Consider the following 19,799-nt stretch of genomic DNA (forward strand, 5'->3'; position numbering starts at 1 on the left):
GAAAAACATCAAATGTTTTAGTATATAGAGAGATGGGTGGCAGTTATATAGTTTAATAGTTATGAACTTACTTTCTTTCAAAAATTTGGTGAATCTTTGTGCAAACTAAGAATACGGATCTTTCAGCACTAGGTGAGTCCATCAATGAGGAAAGTAATACACCCATGCAGCAACTGAGAAGTAGAGATAGCTTACCTTTGCTAAAAGCTGCTCTAAGCCATTTGGTGCCGTGGTGGGACGAAATAGTCTGCCTCTGGGCACCCTGTTTCTCACTGCATTTACACTCCTGTCTGCCTTTTGCAGGGGGGGAGGCGGCACTGGTATCATATGATTGCTAACGACAGGGAGTTGATACGGGGATAGTCCAGTCACATATTCCGTCGAATTCATAAGCCTTAACCCACTCCTCTCCTCCTGCAAAAACATTTTACCAAGCTTAAATAGGTTACACAAAAATAGCTACCGAGCATATTGAACAAACCGAGGTTTGACTGCTCTTTACGTTCAGTGATGCACATATTTCTAGAACAATTCCGTAATATGGTGCTTGCAATTTTTTTCATGAAAACATTTCTGTGCTAAAACCCTTTCTTTTAATTGCAAAGCAACAGGTAGAATGCTTGATGATGCCACTTTCATAGCTATACACAATGCTGTAATGCACGTACGGCTTGTAACAGTGCAGCGTTCTGGTCACGAGCAGAGAAGGCGGCACATCCCCACAGCACTGCTGCCGCTCTCAGCTGGCAGAAAATTCCACAGCAGCCGGAATCTCCCAACAGTGACATCATTTGGCAGCAATTATACAAGATGTGGTTCAAAACGCTTCTCTCTCATTTGTAGTGGAGGTTTATTCCTCCCTCAGGACAAAACACAAACAGAGGACCAGAGCCCTGAAAAGCAAGACATCTCTAGAGAATAAATCCTGCAGATGTTGCATGCTCTGGATCCGATCTAGGTGTTTTGTCAGTAGTGAGCATTAAAGAAACCATTTAAATCACCCGTAATTTGTGTAGACATAGATAGTGCCAGGAAATTCTTGGAGAAAGGATTGTGACCATCACAACGCAGAGCGAACGCGCAGCAGAAGGGAGCGACTCACACAGTGTCCGCCAGTCACGGGCAGCAGGCCACCCTCCCCTTCCAAAATCCTCCAGTCCCATGAACTCCTAACACGGAGCCAACTACATCATGTTCTTCTAGAACAGAAGACAAGTCCAAATCTCACCTGAAAGTAACTGCGTACATCATGTTTGGCTACTCCCAAAAGCTCGCATTCTCTGAACCCACTACTGTGACTTAGTAGGAGGAACGGTAAAATAAACAAATTAGTTTTTTGCTACTTTGCAGCTGTAGATGAAGATGAAAACTTCTAAGACAGCATGAAAATATTCTTGAGTAATTGGTGTTAACCAAGTGGCTGCCTCCCTCTCTACCTAACAGAAAATCTATGTAGGCAGAAAACTTCACATGCAGAGAGATTTTATACTATGAAAGAGAAGTCACCACCTTTTTCCTGGCTGTCATAAAGAACCGGGCATTATACCAGTAAGAAAATGTCTTGAAAATTCAAGGGAGGTTGAAAAGAAGAGTTTAAATAAAAGCCGATAACCATTTGGTGGGCACCTTGCCTGCAGTATTCAGTTCTGGGAACTACAGTACTAAAGCAGCATTATAAAGCTGTCTCTAAAATTATATTATTTTCAGAATGAAATATGGCCTCACCTCACCAGCAAACTGCTGATTATTTTTGAGTGCCTGGCACTTCTGTTTTGAGCTGGAAGTCTTCGGTACAGACCCGGCTGCAGCACAGCGAAGCGGCTGGAGGCGAAGCGGGCGTTGCATGTGTCCTGGGGCTGTATTTGGCCGCCAGGAAGCCTAGGGGAGGGAAAAGCAAACCGCCGCGAAATCTCAGTGTATGGCTTCCAGTGCAGGGCAGCATCATAAAGGAAAAAATAAAAATAGCACTGATCAAGATATCTGGAAGTGATGAGTGATTCTCAGGTAACCTTCAGGAAATGAAATTTTCTAGTCTCCCCTGAAGAGCCAGACCCTTTAGGCAACTCTAATTGAGCATCCAAAAACCGGAGCATTCAAAATAACTCTTGGGCATAAATCTAGGTTTTACGACTGTCTCTTCACAGTGCAGCAAACGTAATGAACTCATAGGAACTGTGGCAGTGTGGAATGTTTTGGTGACTTTGGCATACGGACACTGAGAGAACGCATGACAAATGCGTGCCTATTTTTCTTCAATACTCAGCATGTTTATTACTTTCTTTTATTTTCTATTTTCCTTGTATATCCTTCAGAATACCAAATTAAAATATTAAACCCTAAAATACCTGTTTAACTCAGTTACCTTACCGTCTTAGAAAAGGCAGGCTCCTTGGGCCGGTGTTGCTGAGAAGGATGTCCACCGTTATAACCAACCACAGGTCCAGGTGCCCTCTGCATGGGATGGAGAGGAGAAGGTTGCTCAGGACTGAAAGTCTCTCTTCAACCTGCACCAATTATTGTTATTGAAATGCAGAACCGGTTAAAAGTAGACCATATATTTGACCTTAGACTTTAGTATCATCATATTTCAAGAGTATATTAACATTCCTCCTCTGCCTGTTAGCGGAGCCAATAGCTCCAAAGCACGGCCTTCTGGAATGAGCTTTAGTCTTACTGCACCCCTTCAACTCTGTTTTCTAAAAGACCCCCATTGCTTGCAGGATTTTACAACATCCGTAAACTTACCTACAGGCATGGTATTCATTGACCATACTTAATGTACTGATATCGGCCTGACCTTGGCTGATAAGGCAGGTAAAAGGGAAAGATTAAAGCAGATTTATCACAAGTAAAGCTATTTTTTAATACGTTCTGATGTGCCATTCCTGCAACATTGGCTTCTCGAGATTACTCTTCCATGACACGACCCTGCAAACAGGAACTCAGCCTCAAGCGATGAAGGATGAGGCCCTAGTCTGGAGCAAGCAGGGCAGTCAATGCTCCAGACCAAGCACAGATGTCGTGGGTACCTGTGCACGCTGTGTGTGCTCACATTACAGCCCGTGGAGTTCTTGGTGAAACTCACCAGTTGTGAGTGACCATCTGGTTCTCCAGCCACTAAAGGATGGAGCCCATAACGATTTTTTGGCCCAAGTGGTGGATGTGGGGAGCGCATACAGCTAGCACCTTCCACTGATCTTCTGGATTGTTGCACCTACAAGAACAGAAATTTACATCTCTGGGGTACTAAATACAATTAACAGCAATGTTTGAGCTTGCCTTCCATCTTCCACCCAGCGATGATGATCAAATTGCCTAGACCCCATGGAACACCTGGTTAAGGAACGAAAGGAAATCAAGGGAGAATGAGAGAGGGACGAGTGAAAAGACTTGTTCCCATCTCCAATTCATTTCCCTGCAGCCCTCTCCAGCTGCGGATCCCCCCGGATTCAACTCATCTGCCTGTTTCTGCCTGTCTCCCAATTCTTGGTTTGGTTGAAGGTCTCCCTCGTTTTTAAATTTGAGTGCATCTGGCACTTCCTTGCTCTGCCTGCTGCCTCTCCCTACCTTTTCTTCTCAAAAGCTCCACACCGGGCTGACCACCCTTCTGTAAATAGCTAGCTATGTTTCTCATCCTCTTTTGCCCAGCCCTCTGTCTTTCTCCTTTCCTTCTACATTAGACAAATTCACTGAACATATGAGATGAGAATTAAATTACACCGCTAATTCCCGCCAGGGTCCTGTGTCCCAGTGTGGCATCACAGCAAAGATAGAGATCACATATCTGCAGGCGTCTCCCTTACGCTCCTCACTGAAGGAGGCAGCTTTGGTTTATGTTCCAAAACTATCCAAGTCCAGAATCCCTTGATAGGGTGCCGTAGTCACTGCTTCCACTCAGGCGAATTTCAGGAGTTCAGTCAGTAAATAATGCCTTTGCAACTACCATAGTGATCAGTGTTTTTCATTAAAATCTTGTCCTTTCTTTACCTGATGAATTGCTCACAAAAGCATTATTTAAAATTAAAAAGATTTGACATTGTTTTTCAACTGCTCAAAGAAGCAGCTAGCTTCTCAATGCATTCCTCTCAGTGTAGTGTATGCAGGCTCCTAACAACGAAATGTTTCCTTCTCTGGAGACATTCAAACCCCACCTGGACGCGTTTCTGTCCAACCTGCTCTGGGTGACCCTGCTCTGGCATGGAGTTGGACTGGGTGATCTCCAGAGCTCCCTTCCCACCCCAACCATTCTGTGATTCTGTGAAATAAGATTTTGAGTATATTTCAGCTAAAATGAGAACAACTTTTCCCATATGAGTCCGAGTGACTTCATGGGGAGAAGAACCATTGACTTCTGTGGGATTTCCACGACACTAACAACTACAGAATCAAACTCTACCTACATGACACCAAAGGGAAGACTCCTGAAACCTCTTTTCATTACTTACATGCTGGTTCTGCCAAATATCATGTGGAGAGGCAAAGAGCTGAAAATGTGAGCTCAGTGCTCAGCAGCAGTCAAAAGCAGACAGTGTCTAGAATTACTAGAAGAACTACAACACGTATCTTAAATTATTCATCCTGTTCTGGTTCCCCATTTCAAAACAGAAATAGTAGAACTAGAAAAGGTAAAAAAAAGGCAACAGTAATGAGAAGACTGGAATCGCTCATGTATGAAAGATTCAAGAGATGGAGGGTCTTCAGCTTGGAAAACTGAGAAGGAATATGAAAAAGCTATGTAAACCCCAAAATGCCTTGAAAAACAGGAACGGTTACTAACTTTTATCATAGCGAGAACAGTGGAGCATCAAACAGAATTATCAGGCAGCAGACACCTTCATTATTGTGCAGAAATACAAGGAAGTACCATTTCAGACAAGTCAGAATTAAATTCCACAACCAAGAACACTGCAGAACCAAAACAATAAGTAGATTCAAAAGGAATCTTGCACATGAACGGAAGTTCCCAAACTGCTGGACAGAGGAAGAAGGGGATGTAACTTGGGGCAGGATGATCCTCTACCTGCCTGTTTCTTGCACTTTTCCATCAACATCAGAGACAGGACACTTGGCTCAGTGAATCTCTGGCCTGACTCGTGGCCGTTATTTAACACAGGGCAAAACTGCCGTGTCCCACCAGTGCTCGGTACCACTCAAGCTTTACCTTGATTTTCCGCACCTTCTCCTTCCTCACGGAATTTTCAAGTTTCCTTTTGATTTCCAGCTGATGATGACGCTGTCAATGTAAGAGAAAGAGAAACCTCATTAATGGACACTCTGAGATGTCAAGGAGTCTAAGAACACTTGCTTCTGTTCTGCTTATCACGTGCCTGCTCCCTGGTCCTCATTGAGCTCTATTATGAAACTATGATTGATTGACTCGGTTTGCATTACGCCTGTGTATATTAACATTGGCAAGGGAACAGCTGAGCATTTGGAAAGTTGTAGGGACCAACTCCGCTCTTGATATGTAACAGGAATGCGCCCAAATTTTGTACTCCAATAAGATACGTAACCATGTTCAAACTATTCTGTTTTGATTACAATTTATACACAAACTAGCCCTGTGAATATCACCCCATAATCCGATGAGTGCCGCAGTGCGGTCAGTGAGCGGGGACAGCGTATGCTCTAACGACACTACGGTTTCACTGCTAGAGGCCAGCGGAGGTTTCACGTGGGGGACATTGAGCATGAAGATTGTCCTTTTTCCCAGCAGGAGCGCGCCTTTCAGGGCAGCAGGAGGGCACAGCTAGAGAGAACAGTCCAGTAGGAGTGAACAGGCTCTGGCTGTCAGCAGGGGAGTCTCGGAAAAAGCTTATAGTCAGCAGTAAATGCATACCTCCATGTCAAGGACCTTATGAAAGATGGCCTGAGCCAGGCACTCCTGTACATATCTTTGGTGATCTCTCTTCATTGCATTTAGCCGGTATTCTTTCTCAGATATTATTCTTCCACTCCTTGAGATCTGTCATAAACAAATATAGTGTAACTAAAAAGAAGACAGAATAAAGTATGTTTTTAAACAAAGTGCAATTTCCCAGAAAGACTACTTTCCCTTCCCAGTGAGCTACCACCTCTGCTTCCCCCGCGGAGCTGGAACCCACCTTCTCAGCACAGAGTTGTCGTTCCTTTGGCCCCCTGAGCCCCATCAGCCAGAGGAAGGGAGCAGTAGAGGGCTTGGACTTACTCATCATGGGCCATTGCCCAGGTCAGTGGGGGGGAATTAAATACTATTCTTCCTTAATTAAAGGAAATTAAATTGTGTAATTAAATACACAATATGTCCTACTGTGTAAGGGTTGCATGTCCCTGTGCTAAACGGAGTCACACCTAAGAGCGCATAAGTATTTTTTAAAAAAATCCAGCACATTCACCTTTACCAAATTCTTCAGTTTTCCATTAAACACTTCTGGAAAATACCACTGAAGCTATTTAAACAGCTAGTAGAGTCAGCAATGCTTAGGCTTCACAGTTTAAAAAAACTAAGAGAATTAATATGGTTCTGTATATCTGCAAGCTGAAAGATTTTGCAGAGGCAAGCTCCCATGAGCAAAAAGAGATATGGAGTAAAAACATAAAAACATTCTGAATTTATCAAAAACTCCATGAAATATCTTCTTCTGCCTGGACATGAAGTGCAAGCAGGTTGACAAACATTCTCACATCACCGTAATTGTGCGGTAATAACTTACTGAAACTGCACGACCGAGCGGAAGCACAGGGCTGAGCCAAGGCTCTCTGGTATTTACACACATCACCAGTCCCTGTCAGCCACCGCTCCCAGTGTCACGCGGATGAGCATGGTGACCGTTGCATTACAGTAGGTGCAGTGGAAGACTAAGGTCGATATTCTATGGAGAATGGCCTCCACTCGGCTGTTAGCACACCATGTCTCGTGCGGAACCACCATCCACCAGCAGCCCTCAGGCCAGCATCTCCACAGCCCTGGTGGCCCTTGGGCCTTGACCTCCTGAAGCATGCTCCATGCCAGCTACACTATTCCCTCAGCTGCCACAGGGAGCCAAGCTCCGAGCTCAGTTTTACCTGTCTCTCTGTCATTCTGCCTGCAGCAGCGCAGCCCTGTGCACCACAGCCCTGCGTCCCTGCGATTCCCAGCTGACCAAGGGTAGATGACAAAGCAGTGGGAAATGCTTGCATCCAACAAACCCGCCCTTATTCTACGTGTGATGGCGTGGCTTTGATCTGGCACCGCACGATTCCATGCGTTTGGCTAGCTGGTCCAATTCTTACCAGCGACAGCACATACCTCTAACAAATAAACAACAGAACCACCAGTGGTTTGACTTCTGCAATATTAAAAGAAACAAAGAATTTTTTTCTTTATTTCCTCAGAAAAGGAAACTTTTCAATCTCACCAGTCCTGATCTCCGAAGATGTCGTCTTATCCTGGTATTGCTGAAATATCCAGCCAGGTGTTTGTCTGTAAGGCTATTGTAGGTTGCAAGAAATCTGAAATAAAATCAACACAGATGCATATAATCCCCGTGACAGCCAAATTATTACAGCGTAAATTATAAAGACTTATCCAATAGCAGCATTTTGTCGGATAAATGCCCATTGGATTATGTAAAAGCAACATCTTATCGCCTCTGGAAGATTTGTATCAGAAACAAGAGACTTGTCCGTAAGACACAGAGCTCGCACCGAACAGCGTACCCCGGCCGGGGCGCGGGGTCCAACACAGCCCAGCCCTGAACGTCGCCTCCGAGACCAACTCCCGCGACAGCCTCCCCAGACAGATCCACTGGTGACAGACCCGGCACCGAGGGAGCCTCTAGCAGCTTTTGTAAAGACCCGTAAGAATAACTTGTGTGGGGAGGGAGCCCCAGAGGACGCCTGGCCCAGCCTCCGGCTCCAGCACGTCACTTGTCAGACTTCGCCTGCACAAAGGAGTTTTCCTGTGGTCCCCATTGCCAGCCCTCAGCCACTACTGCCTGGTACCTGACATAAACAACTGCCTCCTCCAGCCCACTTACGTTAGCAGAAACTGCTAGCACCAAAACATATTTTTAAGACAAGACACTGTTTCCATAGTATTTTCGCTGGCTTGAAAGTTAGCATATACATTATTAACTTGGCTGCAAATTTTGCTCTGGTGAAGACTACTTATTTGTGTTTTCAGCCAAAGCCTCCTTCAGCATCCACATTTTCATCCATTGCTTTATGGCGCTTCCCTCTTCTTCAATGTTCCCACCGTCAGAGGGACTGCATACAAATTCATGGCTTGGAACACCTACACAGAAAACTAAGTGGCTTCGATTTCAAGTGTCAAAAAATACACTTTTTTCTTCCCTCCTGTTTTGAACCATTTTCTCAATTGGGATTCGGTTCCTGTTAAATTGTTGCCTGGCCAAGCACTCATTTGTTCATGAACAAAAAAAGTCTGTTTCAAAAAATAGTTCTCCATTTGGCCTTTACACCAACAGAACCCACAAACCTGTCGGGAAAACTAATCCAGGACGGCACGATCAGGAGCTGCCCCGTCTATCTCGGGGACCATTTATTTGAACACAGCAGTGACTCTAGAATATTATTTACACAAACGGCCAAGAATGCTTGTCCCACAAACGCATTCATAAATTCAATTGCACAAAACTTGTACAGGGCAATATTCCTAACTTTTGTGGCATTTACAGGCTAGAAAGCATAAGTTACTGTAGTACATTTTTGCTGGCTGTCACTCTATGGCAGCAGCTTGTCCGAAGTGCAGCGTGCACTGAGGAGAATACTGCTTTTTTTCCCTCTCTAAATACAGCTACTACATTTTACCAAGAATCATCAGATCCACTCTGTGTGACCCATTTCCTCCAGCTAAACAAAACCCAAATGCACTCCGTGGGAAACGGAAGCGTTTGCACCAGAGGCAGCGAGCCCCCCATCTCTGCCCGAATCCCGGCTCCGGGATGCTGCCCCTCCGCCACCGGCAGGTCCTGCTGAGGAGAACGCTTTGTGGTGGCGGGACAGGACACGTCCTCACCCCTCCCAGGGCAGCAGAGGACACCTGAGCAGTGGCTGTGCCTCCGGCGTGACCCCGGCCCCGCGGGGCAGGAAGCACAGACACCGCACGACCCATGGCCGGGCAGACACCAGCCTGCGCGGGGCAGACACGGACCCGGCTCTCTCCTGCCGCACCGCACTCCCGAGATTTTAGAGACCAAGCAGCCGAATGAGGAGGGCTCTTGAGTGCCGTTCAGTCTAAAGGGCTCCCGGGACCAGGCTGCTGCAGTGGCCAGGACAGTTGGGCTGCGCTACCTTCTGCTCGTCTTCAGCCTCTGAACCCCTGACGCAGGGGGCACGAGTCCCTCCTGCACCCAGAGCAATAAAACGGGCCTGATACGAAATGCAAGAACCTCTCGAGTCTTCTGCAGTTCCCAAGTCAATACACAAAAGGTTGTCTTTAATGCATACGTTGAACAATCCGAAGTGAAGAAATTGCATCTTTTTTCTGTTGGTGAAAAACTGTAAGAGCAACGACCAAGGAGAACCAGACCACGCAGACCGTCTGAGCAAGGTCCTCCCCTGCTCCACCCACCTCTGGAGAGCCAACAGAGATAAAGCATCGCAGCTACCAAAGACCAGAGCTTCCAAAAATTGAACATAAGATATGAGAGTTGAACACAAAAGCTGAAGCATCCATCATGAGCAGATACATTTTTAAATAGTTCTTAGCACAACCTTATCTTATTTCAGCCTCTGGAAAACAGGACGAATAACAAAGTAAGTGACAGTAGGCTTAAGGCTGAATACTCTAAATCCATTCACGTTTGTAAAACTTATACACTCAGGTACCTATTGCATAACGTGTGCAGCCTGACCTTTGGGCTCTCTAGGCAGGATATATTTTAATTACACAACAAGAGATTGATCTCTCTTGTTTCCTTTGGCTTGAACGCCACTGCACCTCTGTCACGCACCTTTCAACAGGATAGTTCAAGACAAATGTCTATTGCTGGGCTGAATTACCACGCACAAAAGTATACTCAAGGAAAAGAGCGAATGAAAAAAAAAAGGAATCCAAAAAAACCAAAGAGATCGTGGACTTACAGGAATTTTATCTGGGGTTTCACAATAATCTCACAGGTAGCCTACCAATAATAAATTAAACTTTAAACAAACAATTTAGCTTACCCTGTTATGCATGTTGATTAAACACTGCTGCTATAGCAACTGTTCTACATTACTTTTTTAATCCACTGTTTGCATGTGCATTTGAAACCACCAGATTACATCAATTGTGCGAAGTATTGACTCGTGGTATCACCTGGCAATTGCACACGGAGGCCGAGGAGAAACTCAATCCAATTCCTTTTCATTTACTTCCCTCCATCTAATATTTCATGGACCATATAACTAGTTAAAATGCAACTCCCGCCCGAGCACAGCGATGTAGCAACTCCAGTTCCAACGAAGTCTCTGTACATGTATTTTCTCATTTAAACTATGAACAGGCTGGTCCTCAAAAATGCTGAATTACATTCAAAGTTCAAAAGGGCATTGGAGGAAATAAGGAAATGTCTTGGGCCTGATCCAAAACCCACTGAACCATTGGGAAGAACACAACGGGGTCCACTGGGCTCTGGCAGTGCCATAGCCAAGGGCAGCCCGGGCTCCTGCCCTCTGCTGCCGGCAGGAGCAGCACAGAGGGAGCCAGGCGGAATTCCCAGCTCCCGACTCCAACTCGGGTTGAAGTCAGTGCAGTGAGCAGGGGCTCATCCCGCAAGCCTGTGCCCTCCTGGAGATTCTGACGGTTTTCCTCCTTATTTCAGCCGCCCAGCTGGCCCTGCCCCAGGAGACTTCAGGCAAGCTCAGCTGGGAGTGGGACACACCGGTGCCCTCCTCACGCTTGGCCCAGGTCCCTCTGGAGCATCCCACTGGCACCGGGGATCAGAGCCGCTGGGCGCTCCGGGTGCAGGCAGGCTTTCCAGCCCCAGGGCAGCCCGGGGGAGACATTATCCTCTGAACGGAACCCATGGCACGCTCTCAAAGCGCACAACTTAGCCTCGAGCCCAAGCTTCAGGTGACACTCATGCTGCCATGTGCCCGCAAGCGACCGTGGCACCGACATGTGCCGTGCTGGGGAAGGGCCCCGGCAGCACCCCTGCACGCTCCCCATTCAGCAGCCAGGTCCTTTCCGTCTCTGCTGACCCACAGATCCCGCCCGGAGGTAAAATTCAGACCGCTGCTTACAAAGGATGGGGGTGAGACAGGGAGGGAGAGGGTTCAGAGAGCTGCAGTGACAGAACTGCTGTGACACAGAGGGGAGTCCTTGTGAGCTTCACAGAGTAACGCAGCCTCTGGCTTCAGGGGGGTTTCCCTAATAGCAAGTTATTTGAGAAATGTCAGAAACCACTGTCAGAAAGAAGCTCTTCAGCAAAGCAGACCATCGGCCCCATTTATTCCTCTGCTCCTGCACACGGCACCAACAGAGAGATAACAGAAGTTCACATCAGAAGTTTTCTCCCAGAGATTTAAATATTTAAGAGCTATATCCAAATGTCACCCCTAAATCCTCTGTCACAGCTAGAAGCACAGAACTGACAAAAATGCATGTTAGAAAAACACCCAGCAAAGGAAAAGCATCAGTCTTAATAGTACTGTACAAAATGTTTGTGACGCAGTAAGTCCAAAAAGTCCATTTATCTGGATATTTATGGGACTCCTTTTTCTCTGCCTGTTTATCCTATTTATTCTTCTCCCTATGAATTCTAGGTTTTTATCATAATTGCAGACAATTTTCCTGGCACAGAAGCTCAACTGACTGATCTGTAGTTTCCAGGACTGGTTTTGAAGCTCTTCTCAAAATTAGTATCACGGGTTTTTTTCTGGCATCACAGACAGCGACTACATATCACTCTTAGTTCAGTAATTTCACATTTAAGGTTATTTAGAACACTTGGATGTACACAGTTTGTTCCTGATTCTTTTTTTAATTAATTTGCTCAAAATCCTCCCTCACTTGCATCTAAATTTGAGCCAAGTTGCCCAAATTCATGCCCAATCAAGACTGAATAAGGTGCAGCAGTCTCCTCCAATTCTTTTATTATGGAGTCACTGAGAAACAGCAGCATCTCATTTTAACAATAACTTTTCAATGGGCATCCACTTTTTTTTTTAATAGATTATCTTGCTGACTATCAGAGATGAGAAGACACTTTACATTAGAGATTACATTTTTTTGAATTTATAAAAGCAAAAGATCACTGTCAAAAAATCTGCCAGCTTCTTGCCTGACTAGAATTTTAAAGTGAGGGACCGTATACCATAGGAGAAAGGAAAACTCCCCAATTTACATGGACCTTATGTTAACTACCCAGCTCCAGTGAAACAGAGCAGACCTCTGGAGTCAGCTGAGATGGACCTGCGGAGGCAGGGAGGAGGCGGAGGAGCTCTCCTGTCAGGTGAAACCGGCCATGGGTCCCATCCATCACCATTTCAGCTGAGGACTCTCTGGGCGACCAGAAGTGCAGGGAACGAAGCCCGGTGACTCCTTCCCCGGGGCACATGGAGACCACCATGCGTGGAGCACGAGCTCTCTGCGGACACCCTGGGGAACCTCCGTGCCCAACAGCGGGACCAGCCACGGACCTGGGAGGCTGATGGGCAGTGTGGACATGGCCCCCCGTCCCTTGGGTGGCAGCAGCAGCCAGGTGGTGGCCACCTGCGCTTCGGCATCATCTGCGCTCCCAGGGTAACACCTGAACTGACCACTCACAAACATAAACTGCTCTCACTGGAGCCAGCTCTTCCTTTTTCCTCATTAAGAAAGTTCAAGTACGGAGTTCAACACGGACAGATGGAAATCCTCCTCCAATCCTGAACACAACTAGATGGGGAAATGGGAACCAAAAGACTCCTGTTCTGCTGCGGATCAGTTGTATGGCCACGAGCAAGTTACATCATGGCTTCATTCGGAGCATCGCCCCCTAAAACAGGATGTGCCAAATTTTGTCATGGAGATGGGGATCTGCAGAGCTCCTCGGCGTTTGTAATTCACGCTGCCTCGGGGCAGTTTGGGTGCTCTGAAACTCACACCTGCAGCTCTGATGCCAGACAAGAGCCGAGGGACCCGCCCGCAGCCGGGTGCCCCATTCCCTGCGCGCCCGCGTTCCCGCGACACGGGGACCCCCGCGGCGGGGGCTCTGCGGGACGCGGTCTGCGGCCGCTCGCCACCTCCGCGCCGGCACCGGCTCCCCCCGGCAACCGCAGCGCGGCCCAACGCGCCGCGCCGAGCCCGGGGGCGCGGGAACACCCGGGGCCCTCGGCCGCCCCGGCTCCGGGATGGAAACGGCAAACGCTCGGCAGAGGCAGCGCGGCCGCCCCGCTCCCCCCGCTCCCGGCCCAGGGGCCGCGGGCGCGGCAGGCGCCGGTGGCGGCGCCGCGTCTCCCGAGTCCCCCCGCGTCCCCCGGCCCTGCCCGGCGGCACTCACCCGGGCTGCGGGCCGCTCATGGCGGCCGTGCGGGGCGTGCGGGGCCCGGCGGTACCGGCCGCGTCCCCGGGCGTCGCTAGGACACGGCGGGGCGGCCGCGGCCCCTCCCCGCCGCCAATGGCCGGCCCGCTGCACCCGCGGCCCGGCCCCGCACCGCGGCTCCCTCCGCCCGCTCGGCACCGGCCCTGCTCGCCCCCGCGCCGCTCCGAGCCCCCGCAGCCCCCGGCAGGAGGCCCCGCTCCGGCACGGGCGGGGGTGCCCGGCCCCGCGGTAACACCGGGCTCTGGGAAGGGAGGGGAAAGGGAAAAGACAAGGATGGAGAAGGGATTTTGGCACAACGCAGACCCGCGAAGTTAAACCCGCAGCCCGAGGTGCGCGGATGCACAGTCATCCCAAACACCCAGCCCCAGGTCCGTCCTCCAGCACAAACGACAGGAAAGCTCCACAGCACCACTTCAGCCCTCTCTAGATTTAGTCAGGTAAAGGAGATATAATCACCCTTCCATGCTATTCTTCCCTTCTTGTGGGTTCCAGCTGAAGCACAATCTTACGGTGATGCCTTGGCGGCACAGAGTACCCCTGAACGGGGCACAGGGAGGGCTGTCCCACCCCCGCACGCTTGATCCAAGGTGTTGAAGGACTTACACTGTCCCCATGATCTATCTGCATTTACAGGGAATTGTCTTTGGTAAAGGAAACAACTATCAGAAACATCAATATCCTCTTGATTTTTTATCTTCCCAACTCTGCAATTAAAGTCTCATTAATTTATTGTATCACGCTGTAGCACATGAAGTCAGGAATACACACAGGACCATGTAATTACAAGAGAGAGGGGATGCTTTTAATGACGAGAAGGCGGAGGCAGCATTTCTTTTGGGCATAATGCGATTAACAAATGGCAATGGCTTTTCAGAACAATTCCACCCTTTTCCGTGTTGGGCACACGACGGTAGTCGTGTCCAGCCCCAAACTGCCAACACAGGGGCCAGTTCACTCAAAAACAAACCACCTGACAGAGTCATCCTGCCCCGTCTGCTTGTCTGTGATCCTCACCCTCTTCCTCCACCCTTCCCTAGCTCCCCTAGGCAGCTCCTAAAGGAAAAGCAGAACCAAGGACTCTCGAGGGGGACAGAGTCTCTGGCCGGGTGGTGTGCACAGGTCAGACACACCTGAAAGATTATCCAGAAATGGGACAAATAACAGCTCTGAGCAATTCAGCTGCCGCAGCTGAAGAAGTTGCCTAGCCCAGGTGATTTCCCCCCACCGGCCATTAGTGTCTCTAGCAGGGAGCACAGCCCAAACAGCTGTGAACGTCTCAACACCTCCCCTGGCAGGTGAGCAAGGGTGGGGTTGCACTAACACACAAGGCTGGGACTACGGTAACAGAGCCGTGGGCAAACCGGTGTCCCCAGCTCCAGCACGACAGCGGTGATGAAATCCTGCACTGCTGCAGCTACAGCCACCAGCTGGAATCCAACCTTGTTTCAGCAATACAACCCGACTCTCCACTACGCTATCTCCTGCCCGAAAGCACCCACTACAGCTTCCTTGCTGCTCCCGCTCTTTGTGTCCAGTGCTACGTCATTATTTATATCCAAAAGACTTTTTCCAAAATTAAAACAATGCCTTCCCTTTGTACGATACATCAAAAATGGACAAAAGAATTAAATGTTCTAGTACATTTCTTCACAAAGCAGTCTAAGTCATGCTGTCTCTTCCTGCCGGGTTACCTTTGCAGAGGGAAGCCTGCAATGTGATGAGAACAGAACCACTCTGACATCTCCTGGTGAGACGCCCATCACAGGCGCTGCGCAGCGCTGCCACAGCCCAGACAGCTCCGCTCTCAGCCTCATCTCTGCGCATCAGCTACCGCATGGAGGCAGCGCCAAGCCAGAAAGGAGCCACCATATACCATGAACCTCTTGTTCATGTAACGCCCTCGCACCAAAGGCCACATTAAAAATAAAATAAATACATACAACTTATAAAGAAAAGGTTTTGGTTTTTTTGTTTTGTTTTTTTTTTTTTTTTTTTTTACACACACATCATGTCCATAATCATATCGCTCGGTAACTGTTACTCTTAACCTGCTACTTAGTACCTTAATATTAAGAAGTGTTTTACTTTTCCTAACAGCGCTGCCACGCGGAATCAAAGATTCCCTTTGTGCCCCCGCTGCCGCGCACTGCGCCCTGCCTCAACGCACAGGAGTCGTCAGTGCCTCTCACCTCAATAATCAGCTCAACACTACCCGTTACCTGCCCGCGTGGCTCACACCTGCCCGGTCACCCCTAACCCTTCAAACCGGGGCTAAGGAGAAATGCAGCTCCTGCCCCTGGGGAAAGCGCAGCGCCGGAGGGACCCAGCTCCTCTCCACGGGGCATCCGCACGGCCTGGGGACGAAGGGTCTCCTGTGCAGGGGGACGAGGCAGGGACCCCGTTAATGGTCACCACAGCGGACTCTGCCCAGCCCTTCTCCTCCCCAGCAACCGCTTTCCAAAGCACTTACTGCAGTCAGCAGCTCCCGAAACACTCGGGCTTCTTCCCTGGCAAAACAACCCGTTTGATGCAATGGATTTAAGGTTTATAAGAGCAAGAAACAATGAAATGACTCCATATAATAGCAGAATGACCTCCCGTTTACATTTGCACAGAAGCAGCAGTGCTGTGGTCCACCTGCTTTAGAAGTTCACAAAACCAATTATATGACAAACTGCTCGAAAGAAATGAGGACTTAACTCAGTGATCCAGCACATTCCTTTAGTCCTGTGTTTAATAACAAGACTTAAAGTTCTAATATCTTAACATCATCCACCCCCCCCAGAAATACAAACACTTACTTAAATCCTGCTGAATTAATATTGTTGGGAAAAGTGTGTATACATATATATATGTATAGAGATGTATATCTATTTATGGTATGTTAAAAAAAATACTCAGTTCTAAGTTTAAATTATCACTGGCGTGGCAGTCCCAAAATAAATTCACATGGCATTAAAAGAGACCTTTCTGTACCTGAAAAAGCCTGACATTGCAAACCTGACTCCTGAACTTAGAGCGTTTTCCTCTCTACTAAGAGGTTAATGTAAAACAGGAGACGTACTTCCACAGGGACCCATGTGGTGCTGGACAAAGTCTTCCTTCCATGACTCAACCTTGCATTAGAAAACACTCCTTCCCCATTTGACACTAAGACCCTGCTCTTTTATCATCAGTATTAACTGAATTTGTTTCATAAGCCTCACTGTAAAGATCTTCTTTCCTTTTTTGTGATACATGCCTGGCTACTGCTCCCAAGTTCATATTCTTGAAAACCATACTCATTTCCTCCCCCAATGCACTACAATTACACGACATTTGTCTCCAGCACGGCCCCAGCCTCAGATCTGAGCCTCAGTGCCCAGCTCAGAGAAGTGATGAAAATACTACCCAACGAGACCTTACTAGGGCTGTGAATAAAAAGAAAACACTAATCTAGGTGTAACTGAAGGACAGATGCCACCTGTCTTTCATCTGACACCAGTCTTTGCTATCGCTGTTTGCTAACCCAAAAGGGAGTGTGAGCACTAGAATTAATTTTAAAATGTAGAATATGAAAAGGATTACTACCTATACTCAGTTACTTAGAAAAAATATCGGTGTTTAGTATTTATCTCACATTCTCTCAAATTAGAAAATAACAACATGCGACTGGGCCGAGAATAGCTCCCCATAGCCTCATTAACTCTGCTAGCTGGATTTGACATAGCACGAGCACACACGCTTCCACGGGTGTCCTGGGAAGAATACCAGGACGCTGCCCAGATGTGTAGGGATGGGATTAGGAAAGCCCAGGCAGAGCTGGAGCTCAATTTGGCAAGGGATGCAAAGAATGGTAAGAAAAGCCTTTACGGATACATTGGCCAGACAAGGAAGATTAAAGAGAATGTGCGACCTCCAGTAAATAAGCCAGGAGAGCTCGTGGCAACCGACAGGGAAAAGGCTGGTGTACTCCACAATCACCTCTCCCCTGGAGAAAGGCTGAGGAGTTGGGGTTGTTCAGCCTGAAGAAGAGAAGGCTCCGTCCAGGGAGACCTTACTGCAGCCTTTCAAGATGTAAAGGGGACTTACAAGAAAGATGGAGAAAGACTTTTTAGCAGGGCCCGTATTGGCAGGACAAGGAGCGATGGTTTTAAACTGGAAGAGGGGAGATTGAGATAAGATGTGAGGAAGAAATTCCTTGCCTTGAGGGTGGCAAGACCCTGGCCCAGGTTGCCCAGAGAGGCTGTGGCTGCCCCATCCCTGAAGGGGCTCAAGGCCAGGGTGGATGGGGCTTAGAGCAACCTGGTCTGGTGGCAGGTGTCCCCGTCTGTGGCAGAAGGGTTGGACTAGATGATCTTTAGAGGTCCCCTCCAACCCAAATCATTCTACGATTCCGTGACACTTCAACTATTGTTATCCAAGTCAACTACAATGACACAAAAATAAAGTCTTTTTGATAGAGCTCTAAAGAAAATTCTCTCTTGATTTCTATCCACTTACCATAAACTGTCCACTTTCCATTAGCAAGTTGCCAAAATATTTTCATCCACGTATCAGTGACAGCACAGGGGTCGTGGCTGTCGGAGAAGACCACGTGAAGCCCAGGACCCACTCCTGGGTCTATTGAGACGGCACGTGGAAAGCAGGAGGGAGTAAAGCAATATTATCTCAATTCCCAGCCAGCATTTTGCTTCTCTTCACGTAGTATGCACAAGAGAAAAATCAAGCAGAAAGGATGGGTATTTTCTGAGGCAGATTTTAGACAAGCTGGCACTGCGTGAGTTCGAATGATCCAACCATTCCTGGTCTCCTCCAAGGGGAAGCCACTTGGCAAGAAGGCGGCTCTTAGAGGTGACAGATGCTATCACCCACAATGTTTTCCGTGTAAATAAATAAGTCGACAATTTTCTACCACTTTTTTAAGTATATATAGCATTTCTGTGCTAACGTGTCTACAAGCTTGGAAAATATTTCAATTCCAATTACTCTCATAAAAAAAATTTAAAAACCCCACCACTGTGCAAAAGCAGAGATGAGGCACAGGTTTTTGGTTTGTTTTGAACACGTCTGCCAAGACCAAAGAAGACACTCGAATGACAGCAAGAGTTCAACACGAAGAGTGTCCAATTTTCTGAAAGGAGCCAATTGTCCCTCGAGGCCACCCAGGTACAGTAATGAACCCATTTCAGACTCCGGAGACAAGCACTGTGTCAGGATTTGATTTCTCCCAACCACACGCAGAACAACCGTGGTCGATTAAACACTAAAACAAGATGTTAAGACCTGATCGAGGGGCTTATAAAGAGACAGGGGCCCACTCTTACCTTTATATTTTAACAAGGGATGACAAACATAGATGAGAAATCCAGACATTTCAAAAGATTTTGCCAATTATTTTCTTAGCTTAGATTAAGCAAAATGTCAGTAGAACTGAATGCCTGTTCAGAAAAAAAAAAATCACAACTTAGAAAATGGTGGTGTGATGAAGCTTCCACCCTGAGGAAACCACACATGAATTCAGAGCCCATGTGCTGAATTATGAGAGTATGACACCAAACGAATCCAGACCAAATGTTAAAAAGCAAGTAACCTTCACAGTCAAAAATACTTCTAAAAACTTTCTTTTTAGTAGGGACTCACTTTTCCTCAAAGGAATAGAAAAGCTTATCCTTCAAATTGAGAAAACTCTTCTGCAAGAGAAGATGCCTTCACTGCCTGTTAAAGAATTATATCATTAAAAGGAAGTGCCTGTAATACCAAACAGTATTTTTGAGTGTAAAAACTGTCAACATATCAAAGTAACTGTCCTTCCTTAATTGGACTGTATTTGGAACAAGCCAACAACGTGGACACATTCACTTCTGAACTAGCAGGAATTCTCAGTACCCACGAAAGCAGCACAACCTCTCTTTTCTCCTCGATGTAGCAGGGATTCAGGCGACTTTACATTTAATAAAGGTCCCAGGAAGAACAGAAACCCTCTGTACCCAGCCATTTACCGGCAAGGAACCAGCTGCTTCCGCCAACGGGATCAGCTGCAAAGCAGCAAAGATCAGCATGCAGCCACAGCGTGATGGTGCCTTTGGATTAACTGGGAAACTCTCACCTCCAACACCAAGTCAGGCACGTGAAACGAAACTGCCTCTGCTCCCAAACACTTCCTATCTGACAGATTCTTTGGCCATCTTTGGAACTGGAAAGTGAACTAGTTTGGTAGTAAAAGCTTTTATTCCAAGTAAATTATGCGACAAAATTTGAATAAGACAAATTTTGTGGCTAAAAAATTTACAGAGCCCTAGTTATATGCATATAGTTAGTCATGTACAT

The 19,799-nt window shown here is 47.4% G+C and overlaps 1 protein-coding gene across 8 annotated transcripts in view; it reads right to left on the bottom strand.

The window, feature by feature from the left end:
- ERICH3 (glutamate rich 3) overlaps positions 1-19,774 on the bottom strand; it is a 39,570-nt gene extending 19,796 nt beyond the window's left edge. For 4 of the 8 annotated variants that reach the window (XM_054212369.1, XM_054212367.1, XM_054212368.1 and 1 more), the window contains exons 1-8: positions 9,554-10,119; positions 7,377-7,470; positions 5,840-5,965; positions 5,162-5,233; positions 3,086-3,214; positions 2,368-2,451; positions 1,726-1,878; positions 196-414 (exon numbers count right to left, since the gene is read on the bottom strand). In XM_054212369.1, the coding sequence (XP_054068344.1) occupies positions 196-414; positions 1,726-1,878; positions 2,368-2,451; positions 3,086-3,214; positions 5,162-5,233; positions 5,840-5,965; positions 7,377-7,470; positions 9,554-9,654 (978 nt within the window). In that variant the 5' untranslated portion in view covers positions 9,655-10,119. The other 4 variants (XM_054212371.1, XM_054212365.1, XM_054212370.1 and 1 more) reach the window with 4 other exon arrangements.
- Between the last annotated feature and the right edge of the window lie 25 nt (positions 19,775-19,799).

The sequence above is a fragment of the Rissa tridactyla genome, chromosome 8, assembly GCF_028500815.1.
Source record: "Rissa tridactyla isolate bRisTri1 chromosome 8, bRisTri1.patW.cur.20221130, whole genome shotgun sequence".
Classification (NCBI taxonomy): Eukaryota; Metazoa; Chordata; class Aves; order Charadriiformes; family Laridae; genus Rissa; species Rissa tridactyla.